The following is a 25,634-nucleotide window of genomic DNA, read 5'->3' on the forward strand; positions in this document are numbered from 1 at the left end:
CCGACGGCCAGCCGGTCCCTCCTAGCATCTAGGGCGGGCTCTGTCACACACACACGAGTTCTCGGTGTGAATATGCCCCAGAGAACACCCAGCACCGTGTCCAGGATCACAAGTAAGCAAAGAACTTCTCAACCTGTAAGTGCTACCTTTACGTACTTAAAGCTGCTCTTTGCTAAAAGGAGTTCAAAAAATAAACGAAACAACAGTGAACTCTTAATTCTCTAAAGACTATCTTCAGAACTTTGCTAGCTCTACGCCAAAGGCAAAATAGGTAAAATGCCTATTCCTCTCACAGCAAAGGAGGCAGGACCGTAGCACGTAGGGTGGACGGACCCTTGCAGCTTTTTTATTTACTGAGAGTTGTAATTCAGCTCAACCAAAATGGGGTGCACGGTAGTGAACAGAGTTGAGCTTGAGTTTTTCAAGGATCCAGAGTGACCTTGGCTTATTAACTCACTTTTGTTTTAAATGACTCCATGACCTCAGCACCCTGATTTGGAGTGGTATCTGACTGCCGTTCCCTTTCAGGGTGATGAGGTGCCTGCGCCTGTCACTCAGATGGAAACCGTGTCTCACAGGGCTATCCCACTGAGGAAATCTAGGAAGAGCCACATTTGTTTTCATCATAAGGAATCCTTTGTTTTTTGAATCACTCCCCTTTTATAAATAACATGCGTCTCCATCTGGCCTTAACTAGTCTCTCTGGATCTGTTTCCTTATCTAACTAGAGGATCTCTAAGGTTCCCTCCAATCCCAGGATTCTAGCAGAATAACATTATACAACAAAGCGATGGGAAGCCCTATACAGGGGTCACTGTGACACAGATTTTCTGAAATCAACACAGCATACCAGATGTTTGCTGGTGTTCTGGCAAATATCTGAATCCCCCCGCCCAATTGCTGTTGAAATGAAAATGATTATTTTTCAATGCCAAAGAGAACTGTGATGTCCAGATGCTAATTTCGGCTCTTACTTGGAGTCCTGTGTCATAAGACCCTGAGCCAGAGGGGATCTGTTCTCAGGGTCCTGTCAGAAGTGCTCTAGAAGCCTGTAATAAATATCCATTGTTTTTTCACAGGGTTTCAGCGCTGACTCATGGGTGACTTTTCTTTGATCATCAAAGGTAATAAAAGTTTGTTTTTTAAAGAAAAACTTGTTTTCCTGTTGAATCTTAGTGCTCTTGGCGCTGCTTATGAGGAAAAAAAAGAAAAGCCAGCCTTAAAATTAAAAAAAAAAAAAAAGAAAGAAAGAAAAGAAAGAAACCTAACATCAGTGTCTGGGATACATACACCCTCTGCCATGCAGTCTCACGTGCTATCTCATTCAATTGTTAAATCATTATGATTTCGTATCCTTTTAAAGAGGTACCAACAGATGCTGAGAAAGCTGCGGTAACGTGCTCAAGGTCACCCGGCTGGCAAGAGGCAGAGCTGGAAACCAGCACACACCGTACTTGCATTTTGGAGACGTCAGCTTTCCATTAAAATAATCAAAAGCATTCCCTTTATTTTCCTCTGTTCTTGAAAAATCAAGACTAAAAGGGAGCTAACGTTTGGGTCACTTTGCTCTATTGTTCTTAAATATAAAAACCAAGAGTATGTTTTAGCAATTTCAGCACTCATAAATTCCTGAAGATTGCTTTTTGTCCCCTTTATTGTTGTGCTGAGACGCTTACCCGCCACGCCTACCCTAATGAAAGTCTGTGGTAAATGAACAGCAAAAAAACCCAAGTTGGTTACCGTAATTCCCATTCTAGGATTAAATTAAAACATTAACACACACAGATCATTTGGACACAGCCGGGCACACCACTGAGGCTGCACAAATGGCAACAAAAGTTTTTTGGAAGAAAATCTTGGACTAATCATGAAAATGGTCAACTTAAAAGTCATATAATTTCACCTCGGAGGCCCTGGGTCCTCAGTGTCTTAGAATGCCATGCGCCACAATGAAACCACCCCGAGAACCAAGCACAAGCGCTGTCTTAGGAATCCACCGCAAGTCTCTCCTAGCAGAGTTTCAAAGCAGTCCCTTGGAGGATACTCTGGACACGGGGTAAACCGGGAACTAACCCAGCCAGGCATTACCTCATCCTGCATTTTCATGGCAGTCAGACGGGACTTTTCCGCCTCCAGAGTTTTCTCCTTCAGCTGCCTTTGCATGTCTGCAAGCTCCCTGCGATTTTTCTCCTTGTACTCATCCAGCTGGTTCTGGAGCTCCAGCGTTGATGTGCGGGATACCTCGACGATGTCAGCCATCTGGAAGAGGTGACATGGGTGTGAGCCCACCCTGTGATGCTCCGTCTGGGGCCAGGGAGCCAGGTTTGGGTCCCCTCTAAACACAGAACACATTTCCTCTTCCTTCTCGAGGCTCCTCAAAGACTGCAAAGCACCTGGTCATGGGCTGCCCCGGATTAGCCACCTCTCACACAGGGGCAGCGTAGAGGCGGGAATGGGCACATCTTTAGTCCTGGGTCGTATCCTTCCCCTGCCGCTTACCAGCTTTATGACGGGGGCATTACCTCCCTTCTCTGGGCCTCTGCAATGTCTTCGGTAAACATACTGAAACTGTAATCTTAACCTTGCAGGGCTGTAGTGAGAATTAAAACGATACACAGATAGAGACAGAATTCTAGGTAGATACAGAATAGCTGGGAAAGTGCTCACAGCAGGTGTCACAAAACGGCAAGTACTCGAGTCAGCTCTGGACTGCAGGGAGCTGATGGGCTCCCCTTCTGGGTGTTTTAGTGCGGAGATGAGCAGAAGGCCAGCAAGTACCAAGCTTTAAAACTGCCTTTTGTACTCCTGGACAAGAAAGAGGTACAAATGCATAGATGATGCACAAAGGCAGGGGTTCTGGTTCAGGAAACATCTGTGAAGTCTTTACTGACATGACAGGCTTCCTTGAGTACCTGAAGAGAGGACCTGGTCCCAGGATCCAGGGGGTACAGGCATTTTCTAGACCAGTTTCCCTGTAACTGGGATTATCAACAAGTCTGAAGAGCTGCTTCAGGGGATCTGCAAATCTCTGACACTGTGCTGAGACACAATGCAGGTCTCCTCAGCTCTGCCAGGCTCAGGGGGGATGCGGCGGCGGGTGGCTGGGCCCCGCAGCCTCTCCCTCCTCCTGCCCCCTCACCTCCTTCTGCAGTTTCTCAATGGTCTTGTCAAGGTGCCATCGCTCTGTCTCCATTTCGTTCTTCAGTCTCCTTAATTGCTCCTTCTGCTCGGTCTCATCTTTTAGCCTCTCAGACAACTGCTTCTGCTCCTGGGTGGCCCGACTCAGATTTCTCTGCAGACGGCAGAAGAAGGACAGCTCTGTCACCTACCTACCAGGTCAGCCACATGAACAGGTGGCAGAGGGAGCGTCACAGCCACACCACAAAGCAACCAGCCCTGTTGCATCTGTGATAAGTAAAAGGATCAAAATTAAGCCATCACAGAGACACAAGGACACTGTTGGTTCTGAAACTCAGGGACCAAAATGCAAAGTTGACTTTAGCAAAAATATACACAGGAATGAAGGGGCAGACAAAAGATGCATTACAGAAATACGGAAAATGGCCTAAGCTGCTGGAGGTGGTGATTCAGGATAGTGTCCAAAAATCTGACAGAGTTCACGCCTGAAAACCAAGGTAAAGTTATATATTAGACTAACAGAAACCTAAGTGGCAAATGACATCTTGCAGTATGCAGCATTGCACGTGATGTTCTAGACTTTTCTCTACTATGTACGTGATTCTTAGTTACAATAGCTAAAAATGAATCTGTAAGAAAAGAGTACATTGTCCCATGGGCCAAGAATCCACTTGGGTAGAGGGAGTTATAATCAACAGAATCCATGGGTTGGACTCATACACAGAAGAAAAGGAACTTGGTAGTGCACAGGATAATGAACCTGATGGACAGAAGGTACTAAATGGAAGAGACATTAGTCAGAAAAAGTGCATGTGGGTAGTTATTCAGTGAATCAGCACCAAATACTAGCACTTATCATGAAATGTACCATCTTGGGTACAGTGTTCCCCCTGGGCTCCTCTGAGGCTCTCATCTCACAGCATCACACAGACCGATGTCCTTTATGTAAAAAACATGCAATGCTAAAACAAACAAACCTAAAATATCTTAGGAAGATTACAGTGGCATCTTTGAATGGCTAGGCATTAAGACCTTTGGCATAAGGATATCAAGGAGGGGGCACAGCTCAGAATGACCCAAACATGAACTAGAACATCTGAAAAAATGTTAGTTACCGCGGGCTGAATGTGCATTAAGCACAGGTACCACTTAGGATCCACTCACTCAGTCTCGTGTCCCTGCAAAGCCTGTAAAAAAGGCAGTGGTTTATATTTGCACAGTGCTTAACAGTTTACGAGATGCTGTCACGTGCAGTAACTCAGGCATCTTAAAAACATTCACAAATCAACTTCAGGCACTCCCGGTTTTGCAAAGCTGGCCAACCACATGACCTGGGGCCAAAAAAGCTACCCGTGGAGGGCTGTGCTCAGAGGAACAGCCAACACAGCCGGGCTGCTGAAGTTAATTACCACAGGGACCAAGATCAACAAAAGCAGTTGGAAAAGAAGGTGGTAAAAGAAAGGTAATCAGGAGTTCAGTGTGGGGCAATTAGCGGGAGTGCATCCCACTACCTCCAGCTGGGCACACACCAGAGAAAGGGTCAGCCCCTGGGACTTGTGTTTGCGGTTGATTTAGTGGTGCTGGGACAAGGGGCTGCACACAGATGGGGTAAGGTAAGTGAGGCATGGTTCTGTTGTGTGGGAGAAAACTCTGAGGAACAGGTATCTCAAAATATCAATTCCTGAAAAACAAAAGATATGGAGGGCCATTGATGCCTTCCTGTAGAACCATCAGGATCCAACTCAACCCCTCCCCTGCAGATCCCAGCAGCTTCCCTCATTCTTCCTCTGGATCCCAGTCCCAGGGGCTCCATCCCACCTTCATATGGTGAGTGCATTTCTGCCTCACCCTGGCTCAGGGAGGGCTCCCCGCCTGACCTGGCTCTGCGGTGCCCCTGGAGATACCCCAGGCTCAACCCCTCAGAGCCTGGGGCCTGGCCAACACCTTCCCGCAACCTTAATACACACACATTTGCCTAGAAGAATAGTTTTGCTAAATGATTTTAAAACTATTTCTTGTATGCTTGTCTCTACTGCAGAGTGGTAAGATCTGTAAAGGATAGAAATAGATTTTCTATCTGGGTGTGTCTCATAGCCCAAATTCACTATTAGGTATATGGTAAAAACTCAGTGGTTGAAAATAAATACCTACCCCAAAAAGTGGTCTAAAGATTTCATATATCAGAATCACCAAAAAAGGGTGGTGGACTCCTTAAGTAAAATGCAGAATCTACCCCTTTCTGATGGAATCACAATTCTTCTTAGAGTGGGACCCATGAATTTGCGTCTGAAAGTTACCCAGATAATTCTAACAGATGATCAAGTTTAGAAATGCCATTTAGAACAATGTTCTGCGTCTTCACTTATTCAAGAAATATGTTCCAATATGTCACTGCTGAGAAAATGTCTCAAATTCACACAAAAAGAAAAGCAGCAAACTTGGTAACTTTGCTTTGAGGAGTCAGGAGTGAAATGGTCTCCACCAACAGCAGCACTGATTTGGGACAAAACTTTAAAGAAAATGTATCAGGTCAGAGAACTCAAAACACAAGGTTGGCGGTTGGACAGTGAGTACCCTTGGGCTTGGGGACCACTAACTGTCAACGCATGCAGAGTCTTTTACTACATGGCTGAGCGAGGCCCAGATTCGTCCGTATTAACAATAACCAAGTGGCAGGTGAGCCTACGGGCTTAAAGGAATGACAAGCTTGATCAGAAGGAAGCCCTTGTCACACCTTAACCATGGACAGCAAAAGCAGTGGTGCTTTCTTCTTCTGTGGTCTCAATACACAGAAGTCCAAGAGGATGGGAGGTGAAGGCATACACACCACACCCTGCTAGCCCTCTCTGAAGGAAAGAACTACGGCTTTCCCACCTGCAGAAGTAATTTCTCAAGGGAACCAGAGGCGGTTCTGCCTTGAATGCAGCTCAAGTAGATTTACACAGCAGCACAATCCTAAACCCAGTGGCAGGGCTGAGGCAAACCAAGAACAGCATCCCCTGTAAGAACCTTTGCCACTTTCTGACAGAGCTGTGATAAATTAGACCTAAATTCACGTGGTCTTCAGCTACTACGTAAAGACATATTTACACAAGAAGATGCAACAGATTGTTAAAGGCACGAAGATTCTGAAACATAAAATGCTCAAGAGAAAGAAAGTTCCTCTCTCCTCTTGCTCTGGGGGTAAGCACCCTTCCGGCTGCCAGCTCTGGGAGAGGTAGGCAGAAAGAGTCATCGAACTACGGTTCCCAATTTGAGAGAAGGCAAAGGATTTTTGAGTGCTGGTGCACTTTTCATATCACTACTTTAGAGACCAGATAATTCAGATAAAGATGCTGAGGCTGTTGGGCCCTTTTAAACTTCTTGCTGGATTATGCTGCCACCACTGGTTAGCACAGCCACAGGCTGCACGAAACATTCTTGCCATCTCAGCACCGCTGGGGAAACAGGCCTGAACAAAAGTAACACGTCAGGGATCGCTTCCAAGGCAAGGACGGAGATCCGGAGGTGGGGGCGGGTGGGGATTACATTCAGATCTTTAGGCCTTGAGGCCATGATCTGTTCTCCCCACTGAATTCCCTCTGAGCTGTAGATTCACAGCTGGTGAACCACTTCCTTCTGTGTGAAACTTTCTGGCTTGACCAACGGGTGATACAGACGGAACCATAATGGCTGTACCCAGTGCCTGGTGTGGACGTGATGACAAAGGTGCAGGTCTTTTGTAGAGTACAAATGTTTTCCTCTCTTTCTGTCCCCAGCTAGTTCAGAGATTTAAACCCTGCACTTTGGTTGCTGGGTTGTAGCCATCACAAGCCTGAAACAGCAGCACAGTGACACTGCCATTCACAGAAAAGCAGCCAAACAAGGGTTTGTAACAAAGGGAAAGGGAAGGAAAAGGAGAGAAAAAAGGGAAGGAAGGAAGGGAGGGAGGGAGGGAAGGAGGGAGAGAGAAAAGAGAGAAAGGAAGGAAAGAAGGAAGGAAGGGAAATCCAAAGAGAGAACAGTCAAACACCAACATTTGGAAAAAACAAGCTTTACTACGTGCAAAAATACGGTCCCTGTCGCAGCCAGAGAGAAGGTGCAGAGCGGGGACTTGGGGGCAAGAGCTGTGGAGCCTCAGCTGACCAGAGTGAACCCTCGTACCAGCAGGTTCCCCTCCTCTAGCCCCGAGGAGATGAGGCTGTGTGTGGAAGGAAACCTGCAGTTAGGCATTTACAAATCTGAATCCTGACTCAGCACCTGACACTTTTCATGTGCCACCCCCCCACCCCAGACCTTGCCGGGCAAGCAAGTCCTGATGGAAAAGTTTAACAGCCTCCTCTAAGACCACTGCTTAAAAACACTGCCTTTTACCTCCTGAGAAACTTGCCTGAGGGATGCCTGGTGCAGCCGGTTCTTTAAAACCCGAGAGCAGGTAGAAGGAAGGACACATCTGAATCAGGCAGAGGTCACTGTGCAAAGTCAGCTTAGAACCTCGGCGCAGACCTTTCTCTTTTCTTTAAGAATGTACTTCAAACAATCTTTCTAACCTTCAAATGGGGAAATCTAATTTTCTAAGAATCTACTGATTTTGAGTTCAGATAGCTATCTAACTTCAAGGAAACGACTTCCTCCTGCTCCTTCAATAGCCATCTTGAAGGATTGTACTCTGATGAGTCTGTTTGCCCAGAAGAAAAAGGAAATAGGCTTCGGCCACGGAGCTGGCAGCCTTCTCACACAACTCACTTTTTTTTTTTTTTGAAAGCTGTCAGGCTCTTTAACGTCGAGAGCAGGACTCCTCTACCTCGGCGCTCTGGACATGCGGGGAATTCGGCGCTGTGGGAGCTGTCCTGTGCTGAGCAGGAAGCATGTGGAAACACATCCCTGGTCTCTGCCCAGTACAGGCCAGAACTATCCCCCCAACTGTGACCACAAAGCTGTCTCCAGACATTGCTAAATGCCCCCCAGATAAGAACCACAGGTCTAGATGGACAGCATGAGTCCAGGATGGTTATCACTACAAAAGGGGCTACCTAGAAGGAGAGGACCCATGCAGCCTGCACATGCAGCTCTGGCTCCCTCTGTGGGGGATGAAGACTACAGCCCTCCATGTTTACCTGAGCATCTTCCAGCTCACTCTCCAGGGTCCTTCTGGCTGACGTGGCTTCTTTTTCTTCCTTCCTTGCGTGCACAAGGGCCTCCTCTAATTGCCGAGTTTCTCCCTACAATGACACACGGGGTCAGTGCACCCCCAGATGTGTGCTGTGCCCATGAAGCTGACTTGGTGGCGTAAGAGGCATGCAGGAGACAGCCACAGACACAGCCAGGTGACTGGTGACGACGTGCCCATCAGGGGCCCAGGATGGCACACGGCAGCCGTGTTCTCAGATGTGTGGGCCTGTCTGCAGCCCCGTACTTAGCCAGATGCACACACCTGAATCAGTCACCTGGGATGACTTTTTTGAAAATAGAAATATCCAGCCTCAGTGCTAGAGCTTCAGAAACAACAGGTATCGAAAGAACTCAAGCACACAGTTTTAGAAAAGGATTCCAGGTGATGCTGACGGATGACCATCTGGGGACTTTCTGTTGGAATACACCTCCCTCTACATTTCTTTTGTCCCCTTTCATTGTCAGCTGCCGTTTCTCACCACCATTGGTGCGTGTCTCTTGCTAACTGCCTTCTACTTCTAGTGATCTGGCAAACCAGATAATCGGTGTGTTAAAACTTGGGTGACTTCAAAAGCTGACAACCAACTGTTATGGAAAGAATCAACAGTCATGAGTGAGAATGGGCCTGCAGACAGTATTCAGATGGCATCTTTGGGAGTCTGGGACACCTCTGTTCAGTGTCAAAAGGTTGAGCACGTCTGATGTCTGGGCAAACAGGGATTCCCGGGCCTCTACCTGGGCTTCCCACCCCGACCCCATCAGCCGCCTCCCCAGGCCTCTCTCGAAGCCCATCTCCCATTTGCACCACCCGGAGAGGAACAAAAGAAATGGCCTGCAGAGAGATGTTCACGATGGCCTCGACCTTTCCTACTCAATTATGATAACAAATCCCTTCCCGCTTCTCAAGCCGAGTACACAGGAAGGAAGGCTCCCCGGCTGCCAGGCCTGGGCTTAAAGCCCAGGGAGCCTCACCTCGAACTTCTTGAGCTTTTCCTTCACTTTGGCCTCATCACCCTTCATGTCGGCAATCTGCCTGTGCAGCCGCGCGACGGTCTGCTCCAGCTCTCCGACACAGGCCCGCAGCTTCTCACTCTCCTCCTGCAGAGCCTTCACGCGCACTTCCACCCCCAGCGGGGTCTGCTCTGCGCTGCTGCTCCGGCTGGCCAGGACCTCGACGTTCTGTTCAAGACACGGAGCAGGTGAGTGTGGGAACCAGGGTTAAAGTGCAGCCCCTAGCTTCAAGGATGGCCGACGTCTACACAAACCACTCCGTGCTGGGCCCCGGGCTAAGCCAGGGATCGGCACACCATGGCCTGCAGGCCCGGCCCGGCCCGCCACCATTATTAAAATAAAGTCTTACTGGGACCCAGGCACGCTGTCTATGACCACTTTTGTGCTGCATCAGCAGTGTCAGGACTTGTGGCCAAAGGCTGAAACATTTACTGTCTGGCGCTCTACACAAAAAGCTTGTCCTCCTTTGCCTGTGTTAAGTCCGTGACATGAAATGTCAACCTTTTAATAACTCTTGGAGGTGGGTACTATTCTTATCACCATTTTAAAGACGAAGTAACTGAGCCTCAGGTAGACTGAGGAACTTGTCCACGTTCACTAGGAGGAAATGCACTCAGGCAGACCCAGTCCAGAATCTGTTCTGGTAAACCACTGCCTTCTGGTGAGTTCTCTTCCCTGACCCCTCCCCACATTGGGAGAAGCTCCTGATGAAGGGCAATTTCTGCTTAAAGATTTTTTAAATGTCCAATACAAAACAGAAGTTAAAATTTGCTTAAATTATGACACAGTTCATAGTACAAGCTCTAGGCACTATTACCTGCAAAGGAAAGAAATGGCAAAAATTACAGGATGATTACTGTTAATTCCAGATGTCACACAGGCGTTTTTATCTTTTGGCTCTGCAACTTAGAGTAACAACAAGTGAGGCGGTCCAGAGTCCCACCTTTCCTGGCAGACCCCTTGTCTTCCATTTCCCCCTTACTGCAAAGATGCCAATACCAATAAACCCAACGCTCACGAAACAGCGGGGCAGGTGCCTGGGAGGTAAGGGAGGCCCAGGGAGGGCACAATTTGGCTTCGAAGGCTACGTCATGGCCCACGGGGGAAAGCTATCCACTGGAATTGCTTCCTTGCATAGCCTTTCATAAAGAGCTTTAAATCTTTTAACAGTACATTAAGTTATATATCTTGAACTTCACCAATTACAGAGTTTCATAAACCAGAGCATCTTTCACAACCCAAATGTTTAATTCTATACACCTGGGAAAACCCCTCAGAATCAAGCTGAGTCAGAACATGGTTAACTGGCACTGCTACGAGAACCCTAAGGTGCCCAACAGCTGGGATTTCTCAGAACTCCTTGGATGTCATTTCCCACTGGAACCAGCAAGATGAATGAGGAGAAATAAAGTGTGGCTGAAAGCCTGAGGAGGAATCTAAAAAATCCAGTAACTGATCTTACCAAAGAAAGAAAGAGGAAAGTCCAGATTGCCAACCCTGTCCTAACTCCCTCATTAAGAGATAAGAGATTACAAAGCTACAGTTGTCTAGACATTGTGGTGCTGGTGTACGGACACACGTAGTTCAGCCGGACAGGACTGAGAGTCTAAAAAGAAACCCAACATTTACAATATCAGCAGATTTTCAACAAAGGAGCCAAGACAATGCAATGGGGAAAGAACAGTCTTCAGCAAATGGTGCCGGGACAACTGGATATCCACAGGCAAAGGAACGGAATTAGATCCCTTCCTTACACCATACCCACACATAAAAACTAACTCAACATGGATCGTAGACTTAAACAAGATCTAAAACTATAAAACTCTCCTAAAAGAAAACATAGGAGTAAATAGCATGAGCTTGGGTTCGGCAAGGCTCCTTAGATACAACATCAAAAGCGCAAGTGACAAAAGGAAAAAACAGATAAATTAGATTTCATCAAAATTAAAACCTTTTGTGCCGCTATTGATACCAACGAGAAGGTGAAAAGACAACCCACAGAATGAGAGAATATATTTACACATCACATATCTGATGAAGGACCCATATCTAGACTCTACAAAGAATTGTTCAACTCAATAATAAAAAGATAATTCAATTTTTTAAATGGGCAAAGGATCCGAATAGACATCTTTCAAAGAAGACATAGAAAAGTCCAATAAGCACCTGAGAAGACGCTCAACATCACTACTTATTAGGAAAATGCAAATCAAAGTCATAATGAGCCACTTCACACCCACTAGGATGGCTATACCCGAAAGACAGGTAATAGCACAGGTTGCGGAGGGTGGAGAGAAATCAGAACCCTCACACGTTGCTGGTGAGAATGCAAAATGGTGCAGCCACTTTGGAAAACAGCTTGACAGCTCCTCAAAATGTGAAACAGAGTCATCATAAGATCCAGCAATTCCAGTCCTAATTGGAGAAATGAAAACTTATGGCCACACAAAATCCTGCAAAAACAAAATTCCACAGCAGCATTATTCATGGTAGCCAAAAAGCAGCAACAACCCAAATGCTCATCAGCTGGTAAATGGTTAAACAAAACGTGGCCTGTCTGTCTGTATGATGGAATATTATTTGGCTCTAAAAAGGAATGAAATACTGATACCTGCTACAACGGGGATGAAGCCTGAAAACACGCTAAGTGAAAAAAGTCATTCACAGAAGGCCACGTACTGACATTTATATAAAATATCTGGAATAGGCAAATATATAGAGATGGAAAGTAGATTGGTGACTGTGTGGGGCTGAGGGGAATGGGAAGACTGGGAGATGATGGCAAAAGGGCACAGGGTTTCTTTTTGGGGTGATGAAAATGTTCTAAAATTAACTGTAGTGATAGTTGCAGAACTCTGGAAACACTAAAATCCAATGGTTTTGCATTTTAGTTGAATTCTATGTTATGTATCTCAACACAGCTAGTCTAAAAAAAAAAAGAGGGGGGAAGACAAAGGAAACCTGGAGCCTGAGTCAGACAGAGGGGCTGAAGATCTGAGGTCTGCCAAGGCACTAGTGAGAGGAAGAGACTAAAGACATCCGCCTAGATCTTCTAGTAAAGTGAAGAACTCTCCCAAGTGCAGGCAGTGATCCTTCCTCCACCCAGAAATCTCAGGAAGTACAAGATTCTGAAAACCAGATCTGGCTTAAGCTGGACTTGGGCCAACCTGGCACCCTGACATGCTAGATAAAGGACCCTGCACTGTGTTTTGATGTTTAGAATTTGGCATTTCCTTTGTTCAAAAGTTGTGGGGCACGGCCTGAGTCCATCTATGCCAGGAGGGTGGACCTGCAGGTTATCCCTCAACTTCTGGCCGGCAGGGGTCTGCTCCGATCCTAGCTCTCAGTTTCACAGGCTAAGTGTGACTCTAGGGGAACTTGGACGTGTTAAGATACTTAGTCCTGATCTGGCTATGTGTAAAATGATAGTTCTTCTCTGTCTTCATAGTGTGGTAGACCACATGATGCTTACAAATAAATTTAACTTAAGCCTCCATTGGCCAACCTTTCTAGAGCCTCTCCCCTGTTCCTGCCCCCTACCACCCCCTACCCAAAACACCCCCCCCAGTACATTATTTTAGATAAAACCCACAGGATAAAGTTGCTTTTCCCAAAACCATACCTAATTCGCCTGTAGCAGTGCTGGAATCTAAAAGAGTAAAAATCATATCCCTTTGTTCAAGGCAAGTCCTGCATGCAAGTTCTTCTCCGTGGCTTCTTGAGAACTCCAAAAGCCCTTCCAACACTCAACCATGATCTGTGCTCCATCTCTTCCAAGTGCTTAGGTTTGTATCTCACGGCTGTGGCAAGGGCAGCAGCACTCCCCCTGGACCAGAGCTGGTAAAGAGCCTCTCAGATAGATCGCTGGGGACAAACACTGCTGACCTCACTTAAGCTGCTAGTACTTCATTTCTGTGATTCTCTGATCTTAAGTCTTGTATGTCACACAGTCTTAGGGAGGAAGTTCCATCAAATAGAACCAAAGAGTGCACAGTTTCTAACAACTCATTTAGCCACATCATACCCCCTACAGAGTATCTACTTGTAGAAAGATCACATGGATTTGCCTTTTACTACCTTGACTGTTCTCTGCTCATACAAGCAGTCAGAAAGAGTTAACAAAAATCAACTCCGAATTCCACTCCGAAAGGCTGGAAATACCGTGCTAGGTCATCACCACAATGCAGCAAATGTGCTCTGTTCTCTTGTTTTTCAAGACTGGACCATCCTTTAAAATCGCCCTGAGATAATTTCTTCACCTATCAGGCAGCCAAGGTCAAAAGGCCGGGTAACAGTGTGAGTGGTGTAAGGAAACAAGCTCTCTCATCCCCCGTTGGCAGGGCTAGAAACTGGTATGAGCTCCTGGAGGGCCACAGGGTAGAATCAATCAGGACTGTAACGTACCTTCCCTTCGACCCAGCAAATACTCTTCTAGCCCTGATGCCGCATGTGTGCAAATAAGCACGATTATCATTGCAGCACTAAATAGCAAAGGACTGAAAAACACCAAATGTCCATTAGTCAAGCACTTGTTATATAAGTTACATCAGTTCAATGATACCCCATGCAGCTGGGGGAAAAAAGGAACAAGATTAAGTGAGGAAAATGCAAGGAACAGAATAGCAGTACACATGGCGTGCTTCTGTTTGTATAAAAAGAAGGTGATGGGGATAAACACGCATTTACTTGGATACACAAGAAACTGGTCACGCTGGCTGGCTGTGAGGAAGGGAACTGGGGCTATGGAAAGAAGCGGAGTGAGTTGTTCCATTGTGAACCCTCTTACATAAGTTTTAAATTTTGAAGTATGGAAATTCAAGGAATAATAAAAATGTTTAAATTAATATACATTTCCTTTGAAAAGACCACCAATGGCCACAGGCACCAAAGGACAACCACCTGCCCAGCCCACTTCTCACCTCCTCCGGCCTCCAGAAACCCCTCCCCAGAACATCCGCGGATACTTCTGGGCCATGAAAGAGAGCAGAGTGGGAGCCAGGGAGCAGCTGCACAAACACAGCAGAGCGCCAACTCTCCCACACTGGTTTACAGAGTTAAGAAATTCCTTTTCACCACATATAGCTGGGAGAGTGGAAAAGGCCCAGATGGCCCAGGACTTGCATTTACATGAGTGCTTCTCCAAATTTTCCACCCAAGCAAATCCTAAGGCAGAGAAGTCCAATGCAGGGTGACAAGAGACACCCAAGGGACTGCACAGAACTGCTTTCAAGTCTTGGGATATCTCCATCAAAAACGCACGTACACGTTGCAGTCGACAGTGTAACTTTCATTCCACTCCATGGTTCTTTTTGTATTACGATACTGCGTCCTTGGTGTTCCAGGAAGACGGACCACTTTCACCCTGAAGCTTTGCCAAGCACTCTCGTCCCCACCCACCCAGCACACTTACACACATCGCAGCCTGAGTAACACAGACATACATCATCTCAAGAATGGCACTCCCAGTTTTAATTTTAAAAATGTGCATCTAAGAGTGTAGAGAAAGGAGCGGGATGTCCTGCAGTTAGTCAGCCAGATTAGACTCAAATCCAGACTGTGCCTCCTTCAGGGGCCCTTCACTGGGCCTGGCCCCGCAGAACCTTCGTCTCCTTATCTGTAGACAGGGAACAGGTCACCTGCCCACACCACTGTAAACATCCAGTTAAATGAGGCGACGGCTCTTGTGGCTGCCACTGCTATTATGACCAGGACAAAAACCCACATGTACTTCCCAAAAGGTCAGGATTTTGCCCAGCTCACCGGCTGTGGTTCTAAATCCTCAGACTTGGCTTCACACTATCACCTGTACATTCTGACCAGCTCAGTATTAAGCCTGGATTTCTCAAAAGAGAGAATCGAGATCTTCTAACAGTCTTTCCAGGGCAACTGTACCACCCAAATTACATGATCCCTTTTTATTTTAAGGGCAAGTCAGGTTTTGTGGTTGGCTAATTCATTAAAAATTTAGCTCAATTTCCCAGTTGAGGATGGTCTGGCAAACAGATGGCAACTAAGAAAATTCTTCCAAAACAGACAAACAGCATGTTTCAACGTGCTGAATTGTTACATTTCCACTACTTCTAAAATAATTGACTTTTAACCATATGCTCTGGTTACTGATTTTAAAAAGGGGGTTAGAGGCGGAATGTCTAATTGTTATAACCAAAACAAAAACAAACAAACAAACAAACCAAAAAACAGCAAAACCCTAGTCTTTGCCTGGTACCGCCATTCACTGCAAATAATGACTTGCTTAGAAGCTGGCACATTTTCATGAGTTAACGCCCACAGTTAGAAATGTTCACACTGTCGCCTGGGGCCAGGGGAAACTTTTATCCGTGACAAGCACAAAATTCCACAATAACGCCACAAATGCTGATATCTGAGTGTTTTTCCTGACCCAAAGGTGTTGCTGCACTTCCCCTGCGGGAGCACAGACCGGACACCTCAGACAGACTCGCTCCCAGTGGATAAAAAGCAACCGTATGGGAGGAGGCCCTCCCAGCCCATCCCAGCGCAGACCCAACACACACACACATCAGATTTTACTAATTAACAAGGCCTCTGCCGCAGCCCCCTTTGTTTCTTTTCTGTCTCCCGTTTTTGCTGAGTGAGGAAAACAGCTGAGGCGTGGAAGCCGGGAATCCAGGGAATGGAATGTTGGCTCGTTGGTTCCACGTCACTGGCCGCCCCTGCATCCCAGTGAGTGAGCCTGCAGGACCTCTGCTGGTGGTCCCCGAGGCCAGGTCACCTACTGGGAGGTCACCACCTTCTCACCGTCACGGCTGAGGACACCCACTTGCATGTCCGCTGTGAGGACCTGGTCACAAACAACTAGTCCCTTTCTCAGTCTAAATGTGTGGAGAGCCAGGTCCCCTGTGTTAGGTCTTCAGCATCCCCCTCACCCGAGCAACAGTAAACTATCTAGGAATAGAAACAGCATCTTTTAGTCACAAGCTGCTCACTTCATCGCTTCCTCTAGTTACCTGTGAACTTGACTGGCATGAGGCTTCTAAGACAGGACTTCTTGCTTTAATGAGCATGGGACTCCCCTGGGGATCTCTGTAAATGCTCATTCTGACTCGGGAAGCCCAGAGCAGGGCCGGAGCTCTGTACTTCTAACAAGGTCCCAGCCAGTGCCAGCAGCACTGGTATGTGGGTCCTCCTGTGAGGACTGAAGAGAGGCCCTCAGACCTCAGGGCCCTCCCGCAGACGTCAGCAGCTCCAGTCCCCACACTCCTAGCCCTTTATGCTTCTTGGGATGACTCAAGTGCCCAGGACAGGGTATCAGGAGGCTTGGGGGCCACAGCAGGCTGTGCAGCCAGCTCACACTGTGACCTACACAAACCCATGACCCCTCCAACGTCAATCCACATCCTTAAAAAAGTGTAACAGGTAAAACTGGCTCTATATGGGTCAGATAATCCCCGCCCTCCAAAAGAGTTACATAAGCTTCGAAAAGCTGAAGTCCCTGTACCGATGTGAAGTGATGGGTTTTTCCTTCCTTCTTTTTGACTGCCCACGTATAACCATTTTGGTGAAACTGGGATTGAGCCATTGAAAAACATCCTTTTAAAGCCCCTTCTCTAAGAGCTACATCAGAGTTTCCAAATTCTCTCAGTGTACTTCCCAAATGTCAACACCATTCCTTCCCAACATACTTGTAGTTCAGAACTGAACAGGTTACAGTTATCTCACTGATAAGCTTGCTTGCTTGCTTTATCTATCTAACTATCTATTTATATTGTTGGGGGGAAGTAATTAGGTTTATGTTTAGAAGTACTGGGACTGAACCCAGGACCTCGTGCACACTAAGCATGCGCTCTACCACTTGAGCTAGAAACTGGCCCCATGTAAGCTCTTTTTATTTGTTTGTTTGTGGAAGGGTGCAGTGCATGGGAAGAAGGGAATGAATGTGGTCATGGAAATAGTAAAGACACAGAGAATACTCATGACCAAAATCCTACATATTTCCAACAAAAGGTGATTCCAAAGCCAAAACATAGTGGAGGTCAGTATTCCGTTTCCCAGACTCTGCTAATAATTTACGAAATGACGGCTTCAGGCAAGTCATTTAACTTCCACGTGCCTTCAGTCCCCTCCTCTGTAACGGGAAATGGTCAGTCTAGCTAATTTCAATGTCCCTGCCAGCTGTAAAGTCTGGGATTCCAGCATGAACTTGAAGAAACTGGGTAGTATTAGGCAATCATTAAACTAAGAATTCTAGAGCCTTTACTCCTTCAACATCATACTTAAATTTCATTTTCAAATGCTGTCAGCTAAACTCACATGATTTTACCACTGGTCCTGCCATGGCATCTTGAAGTAAGGACTACATCCAAAGACCGACTTCCTGCCATGGAGCAAAGCCTTACCAGCTCATTCTCTCTCCATAGTCACCAACCTGCCAGAACTCACCGAGTTGGAACTATGAGGCTTAAGGAAGATTTTGCTTACATCCTGTTTTTTCAAAGCCCTGGTGGTAATTTCCCTGCTTAAAAACCACCTAAAAGATACTCCCTTTTAATTATATTAAATTACCCAGTTTTTCCTAGAGTAACAAGGTGATTATATAGGCTAAAAATATCATTGGTTTTCTTCATAATGTCCTTGTGAAGTAAGTCAATATTTAATTCCCTTTAAAGAGTTAAGAAACCAGTAAGATTTCCCCTCAGAGTAATTCGAACACAGGTTCAAGACAAAAGTTGTGCTAATAAAATACTTCAAAAGTCTACTCAGACAACACATTTGACAAAGGTTCTCATTTAAGCCACACAACAAACCTACAGATATTCTACATGGGGATAAAAATACCTAGGGTAAAAAATACTCTGCACACAAAAATGTCAAGCAATATCCCCACGAGGCAACATGCTCAATAACTATTCAGGCCTTAACACATGGTATGATGCCACTGACACGAAACATCTACACTAGGCAAATTCACAGAGAAAGACAGTGGACTGGTGGTTGCCAGGGGACCGGGGAAGGGGGAAGTTGGGATGTAAGGGGCTTCATTTGGGGGTGATGGACAGGTTTAGGACTTGCATGGTGGTGATGGTTGCCCAACCTTGTGAATATATAAACATCAGTGAATTGTACACTTTAAAATGCTGAAAACAGGGAATTTTATGTTCTGTGAATGTTATCTCAATAAAAACAAAACAAAAATCGTTCAGGCCCTGGAGCTGGCAGGACCTGAACTGGTCCTGCTTGTTTGTCTCTAAGCCTTGGTTTTCCCCATTGTGCTAGCAATGAATGGAGACGTTCTGCTAAGCACGTGGCAATGTCTCAGGCACACGGTAAGATGATGACAACTGATGACAGCTACATACAAGGTCACGCAGCCCAAAGTCATAAACCAGGGTCTGAACTGAGTCCTCTGACTTCTGTCTCTGATCTCCGCTATGAGCTACCAGGTTCTCCTGAGGAGGGCAGCAGCTCCGGGGAAAACTGCCCACCATCAGCCAGAGGGGAAAGGAAGACCCACACCTGCCCAGTGAGGCTTCAGCAACGTCCACACACTCATTCTGCTTTAAAGTGGGAGAAAAGGAACATGCAATTGTATGATGAAAACAGCGCTTCAAGGGCTTCTCTGAAACAGATCCCTGGGGTACAGACTTTTAACTATGCTTCTGCCATTCTTTTTTTTTTTTTTTTAACACCACTCCTTCAAAAATCCTCACAAAAAATTACCCCAGTGTTTCTGGGTCATTTCAGTGTCCAGATCAAAAGAGCCTCCTATCTGTAAGACACCGTTTCCCTCGCCACGAGGGCCACAGTTCCCACTAATCCTGTGACCAGCACGCCAAAGCTGTTTATAAAACCCAACATCCTCCCGCAGTGCAGTCAACCCTTCAAGGAGCTGCCGGCTGGCGGAAGGGACTCCACCCAAACAGAGACAGGAGTCCAGAGTTCTGCATTACCAGGAAAACATTGGGAGGTGGGGACAGGAAAAAAGCAGGGCTCAGATACCCAGTTAGGTTCACTGTCCCTGACAGCCCAGTTTCATAAATGGTTAAAATCAGCTTGCTGTCAGCACACACACGCCCAACAGGTTGAACAGGATTTCTGAAGACAGACGATAAACAAGCAGGTTCTCCAGGGCATTGCCTACTGGGGAGCTGTGGGGACCCCTCCAAGATAAACCAAAGGCTCACTGTGAAGCCAGTGGGGCCTAATCAAGTCCACACCTCTACCATTCCCTTCTCAGAAATCTTGTCATTTCCCAAAGCTGATCCTTCAACTTTCCCATCGTGCTACCATGCTTCTGTAAATGCTGAGACGATCGACCCTAAGTCGTAGAAATCATGTCATTCAAAAAATTTAAATAGAAATTCTCAGACCAAGAGCTTTCAGTCTGATGACCACTCCCATGAGCACCTCTTTGCACCCCTGAATTAGACCATTTTCCATGCAGGAAATTGTCAACTTTTCCCTTCATCCCCCTACCTCCATGGCTGCAAGAACAATGCTAACAGGCTCTGGAGAAAGAAAATCAGGACTGACCTTGTGTTTGGGAGGGAAGAGGCTGGGCCAATATTCTCACCAAGCTTTGAAGCTGGTCCCACAATCTCCAGGGTTATGATATATGACAAGGGTGACCTTTATTTATTTCCTCCTTCAAGGATGTAGCCTGTTCCCTGGGGCAGAGTTGGGCAGACTGGGCTCCTGCAAAGCCCATGCATGGTCTCCGGGCTTCCCTTGCAAGCCAGCCTGCTGGGGTCAGCAGCTAGCTCTACCTGCAGGCAAAGGGGGCAGGGCCAGAAAGAGGAATGCCCAGATCCAGGGAGGGGTAACTGCCTACTCTGAGGCTTTGTCCAAGTCACCATTTCTCTGAATCAGTTTGGTTTTTTGAAAAACAGAGGTGGTATTATAGATCACTCACTGCATGGATCAAGAGAAATGAAAGATGACAGTGCCAAGTGTCAAAACACTAGTCACTATATAAACAGCAGTGTCCAGGAAGGAATCAGTATGTACCGCCCAGAAGTTATAGAACATAAATCACAGATTTCCTTCTAGACAAAGGCCCTGAAGGAGGCACAGTGACTTTTTGGCCTCCATCCCGTTGGTCTAATTGTTTCCCAGCCAGGGCTGCTGGCACGACTCTCACTCAGGCCCTCTGTTTCTGAATGAAGGGAAAGACAAATGTCACCTTCCCTCTCAGAAGAGCTGGCAGAGAAGAGGGGAGGGATGGAGTCACCAAGTCTGATCAAAGACCTACCCCAGGACTACTTGAGGACCAGGTCCCACTGTTTTTTTTTAAAAAGGTCATTTTGGGCACCTACTGTTGAGGCCCCATAAAATCACCATGGTGGTCACTGGTGCTTCTCCCCTCCGGGCACATGTACGGTTGTGCTTGCCTGTCTCCTTGAAGTCAGGTATGGCCATATGACTAGCCTTAGCCTATGAAATGTGAGTGCAAATAACATGTGCCCTAGCCAGGTCCAAACTCTGAGAGCCAGCTAGTGAGTCACCATCCACCATTTCCTCTGCAGCAGCCATCACAGACGCCAGGGTCCCCCAGTGACTCTGATGAGCAAAGCAACCTGCACCGCACGCCACCGTGACCCACAAGAGAAATGAAACGTGGGCAAGAGATAAGCTTTTCTTAGTTAAGCTACTTAAGATTGTGTTATTACAGCATGATCTAGCCTACCACATCATAGGAAGACCTATACTTAGAGGTTCCGCTCACCAACCCCTCTCTGGTCCACTGAGAACAAAACCCTGAGTACATCACAGGCTTCATCCCAAAGAGCCAATGGAGCTGTAACAAGGGAAGAGCACGGCTTCCAGAGTCAGGCAGACTTGGGTTCAAATCCTGACTTGACCCCCTACTAGCCATGTGACTCTGAGCTAGTCAATTACCCTTTACTTCTTCAATTCCCTCAACTCTGAAACAGCAATTATATTACTCACTACACAGGGGCGCGAGCAGCAGGGGTGGGGGATTAAAGTGTGCAGTGTGTGGCCAGGCAGGCGGTGTGCCCTACGGAAGCACCGGTGACTGCAGTGACCCTCACCACTCTCTTCACCCTGCTTTGGTCACGTACCAGCTGTGGAACTAGAACCTCCACTTCCTGCTCTACAAAATGGGGAAGCAATACTGTGCCCAACTCACAGTGCCCACAAGGGCTCGTAGGAGAGTGTCCGTGGGAGCAGCCAGCACAATGCGGGCACAGGTGGCAGCTGCTCAGGGAGTGACATACCCACCCTGCCCCCACTCTAAGCCCTTTACTCTGCCTGCCCTGAGCGAGCCCTGGGGCAGTGGAGCTGCGCCCCATGGACACAGAGGGCCCAGCCCTCTACTGGCCTTCTGCCCTGGGCTCCAGATTGTCCTTCATGCCCCATCGTACCAAAGGCCACTCTCCCACCCCCATCCAAGTCACTGACTCCCATTTACCAGACCACAAGCACTGCTTTGCCCAGGGACTCTGACTCTGCAGACTTGGCACACCAGCCTGACCTCCGAGATACCCACACCAGCCTGGACGACCCACAAGTTTGAGAAGCTGCCTTGGATATTATTCACAGAGATGTGGCTCACCTGTAGGGCCAGCGCTGCAGGAGTGAGGGGAGGTCCTCGCCAGGGCTCCTACTGACCTACTACTGAGGATTCAGAGAGCTTGGCAGTTTCTTCCAACCCCAGCTTTGATAGAGCACTCCAGCCAGGCTCCAAGGTGTAATCGACCTTCCATCTAGGGAACGCTGCCACTTGCCACCAGACCCCTGACCAAATACTCAGAGCATCCTGAACTGTGTGTCCTTAGGCAGAGGCTTAATGCAGTGCTATCAAGGGTACTGAGACATCCCAACTGAGAGTGGCCCACGCTGAAGGAAGGCTGGAGGCAGAACTCAGCGGGCAACGCAGTCCCAGGGCAGCCCCTCACTAGCTGTTTGGCCTGAGGGAAGTCACAACCTCTCTGAGCCATCCAATATCAGGGGAGAAGGAAAGACAATTAATTTATTCATTGTATGTAAGCACTCCCCATCAACTATCTATATTCAATAAAGATACAAGGTAAATGAGGCACAGTGCCTCATTAAAGAGTTTGAAGTCCCACAAGAAAGTTAAAAACATTCACAAGTAATTATAAGCAGTCACGGCCTCAAGAGAGGGTCACAAGCCCAACAGTCTAATGGCCTCTAAGATAGTGCCCATCTCTGTGAATCTGTGATTAAGAATACGGCGCCCGCATGGCAGATAAAGGTTATTTTCTCTTTCTGGCTTACCCAAGTTTCCATTTCACCAGATAAGTTCAAACAACCTGGATATTCATTCATTCATTCCTATCTTACTCATAAAGTGGTAGAATGTCAGCGCTATTTGGGACACCGAATTTCTCTGGTTCAAACCCAAGTCTGAATTTCCCCTATCCCCTCATCTCTCTCCACTCCCACCATATCTTTGATAGATAACCAGCCTCTGCTTCCTGGGGTTGGAAACTCACTACCTCTCAAAACAAGCCTTTCTGTTTTGTCACAGCTCTCAGCCATGGTAACATTTCCTTCATGACGAGCTGGTATCTGCATTCCTACAACATCACTGGGACCAACCGAGAAAGGGCATAGTCCTTCCTCCAAATGACAGCCATTCAAATACCTGAAGTCTGCATACCTCCTTCACACCATCTTGTCTTCTTTAGAGTAAACTTTCAAAGGTCCTTCTTCACCCACTGGAGTGCAGTATCAAGTACTCTCTCAGTGTGAGGCCCAAAACTAAAACAATACTCCCTGAAGAGCCTTGCTGGCCGTCGCCCTGATTACCAAGTACCCCAGGCTCCCAAGACAAAGTCTCCCGGTAAATAAAATAGTCCCTCACAAATACATGTCTGCATAGAGGTCAAAGAGGAAACCTGATGCTTGAACCCAAGTCCACAAGCTAAAGACAGCTTTGTCCACCTTGAGACAGACATCCAGTAGACCCTTCCCAGGACCTGCCCTGTGTGTGATACTGCAGAGACCAATGGTGACAGTAAAGGTGTCACCGCTGGGGCCCTCTTGCTCCAATCCCTTCTTCAGCTTCCAGCCCCTTTCCGCTTCTCCCCACCAGGGTGCCCCTAACACCCCACTGGCTCTCACGCATTTATTTCTCAGCTCCAGGAGCTCACCCTTGTGCCCCAATCCCATTCTCTTTGCTGGTAAGTTGTATCTTAACTCTGTTGGTGAAAAAAGAAGACAATATCTTTTTTTCCTCTCAAACTTCTCTTCCGTTTGGCCAACACCCTCCACCCCATCCCATTCTAGGGCTACACGTGGGGAACCAGATCAGGGGGCCAGTTCACTACTGGCCCAGGGGAGCTGCTGTTTGCACTCACAGGACAAGGCTCTGGGGCCAGGCTGGCGTAACAACACCTACTGAGTGATCACTCTATGCTGGGCACGGCGCCCTCCCCACGGGCATCTCACTTAATGCTGAACTTAACCCCTACCCCTCCCAAAAGAGACACCATTAAATTCTTTACCTCTAAGTGAGGAAACGGAGACATTCAGAGGTTAAGTAATTTGCTAAGGCCTTGAGCTAGTGAGCAGCAAAGCCCAGAACCACCCTAGGCGGTCAGACTTGAGAGCCCAGCAGACTGACCACCAGCCAACAGGCTCTTCACAGGCAGGGCCTGCACCTCGCTCAGCACCCCAGCCCAGCCAGCGCCTGGTACACAGCACATTCATACTCAAGCGTAGTGAATTAACTGGCTCTACATGTTTCTAAGCAACTAAGTATATTTGAAGGTGTCCAGTGGTAGTCATCAAATTCTCACACTGCCTACCTGTATATTTATTTGATGTTATTTTATCAACACACACGATTTCCCGTGTCATGAGCTAGATCACCCCTTGCTATTTGGCCTGAGAACCTAACCCCAACTTGTAACAATGTCTCCATGAGAAAATTCTTTCAACGTCCAAACACCCTACCTAAAAATAATTTTTTTAGCACCCTCCTGTCCTAAATTGAGCCTGCAATTAGCAGATACCTTCAGTAGGGTGCCGTTTACCTTCGCAATACTAAGAGGTCTGTCCTGCCTGAAGTTGGCCTCACTTTGCTGTGTTTCTGCCTCAGAAAAGATGCCTGGATCTCAAAGGAATGTGTGAACTGGACACTCATCACATTTTTCTACAAAGTCCCCATTCTCAATCCAAATTTTTCACAAAATTATAGTTCTCTGAAGGCTAAGGGTCTTGCTTAACCTAGCAAGTGATTGTCCTAACTAACGAATTTTCAATTCCCTGAGATGGCTGGAATTTTTGAGCTTAGAAGAAGCTTGACACATGTTGTAGCCACTCATTTTCCAGATGAGCAAACCAGGGCCTGGAGCAGTTGAATGACTTGTTCAAAGTCACACAGTGGCATTTCAGCCATGGCGGGAACTTGATGGACTTAAATTTAACCACCTCATTACACATTATCTGTTAACCTAAGTAATAACGTTCCTGCTCCCTGACAATGACAATGCAATTCTGAACACACACCTTCTCTCTTCCAGCTCTGCCTGGGAACCCAAGTGCTCCAAGGGAGTCCTTATGCTTATCTGGCCTCAGAAAAACACAGACGAGACTGTCTTTCAGCCTCCTGCTGCTGAGAGTGGCCGCCTGCCAAGGGGAAAGGGCAGGAAGAGGGCATCTTACATTTCCTTCTCAACCTGAAGGATGCGTTTTCCCATTCCTACTCCGCCACCCAAGCCCAGGGTCTCACTGACTCAGTTCTAGAAAACTAGGGTGCCTCATTCTAACACACACCTCACCGCTCACCTCATTCACAGCATGTCTTCTAGAATGATCCTGCAAGATGACACTTCCACCATGACCCATCTCAGCTCAGAGTCCAGAATGAATCCAACTCCTGCTAGCTCGGCCTCTAAGACTTCTCTACTGACTTTGGTCTACCTAGTCAATCTGACTTTGCCCAAGTTTCAAACTCTGTGTCCAACAGACTGGTTCTTTTTTATACTGTATGTCAGGCTCATTCCCAATGACAAGCTTTTGTCTAACACCCAGGACCCTCTGTGGAAACTACTCTCCAAAAAAGAATGCTACACAATACAGCATTTCCCAGAAAGTATTCTACAAAAAAAAAGTAATGTGGAAGGTTTTTTTTGGGAAAAAAAATTTTTGTGGTTATACAATTCCAGGAAATTCTTACAACTGAGTCCTTTCTTAGAGAATCATAATCCACATTTAGCCCACATTTTCAAGGCTCTGAGAAGTCCTATAATAGGTAAAGCCATTTAACTTTATCCCAAGAGTCCCTAGTTTGTCTGAGATCTACCCTCCGTTCTCCATCAGTCCACTTCACCAGTCCAAGCTGCTATCACTCCGTCCTGGACAAC

General features: G+C 47.0%; 1 protein-coding gene across 2 annotated transcripts in view; it reads right to left on the bottom strand.

Moving 5' to 3' along the window:
* CGNL1 (cingulin like 1) overlaps positions 1-25,634 on the bottom strand; it is a 144,073-nt gene that overhangs the window by 17,805 nt on the left and 100,634 nt on the right. Inside the window, exons 9-12 of one of the 2 annotated variants that reach the window (XM_031452666.2) lie at positions 9,262-9,468; positions 8,235-8,339; positions 3,140-3,292; positions 2,089-2,259 (exon numbers count right to left, since the gene is read on the bottom strand). In XM_031452666.2, the coding sequence (XP_031308526.1) occupies positions 2,089-2,259; positions 3,140-3,292; positions 8,235-8,339; positions 9,262-9,468 (636 nt within the window). The remainder of the gene's footprint in view (positions 1-2,088; positions 2,260-3,139; positions 3,293-8,234; positions 8,340-9,261; positions 9,469-25,634) is intronic. The other variant, XM_031452668.2, reaches the window with a different exon arrangement.

This window comes from Camelus dromedarius, chromosome 5, assembly GCF_036321535.1.
Source record: "Camelus dromedarius isolate mCamDro1 chromosome 5, mCamDro1.pat, whole genome shotgun sequence".
Taxonomy (NCBI): Eukaryota; Metazoa; Chordata; class Mammalia; order Artiodactyla; family Camelidae; genus Camelus; species Camelus dromedarius.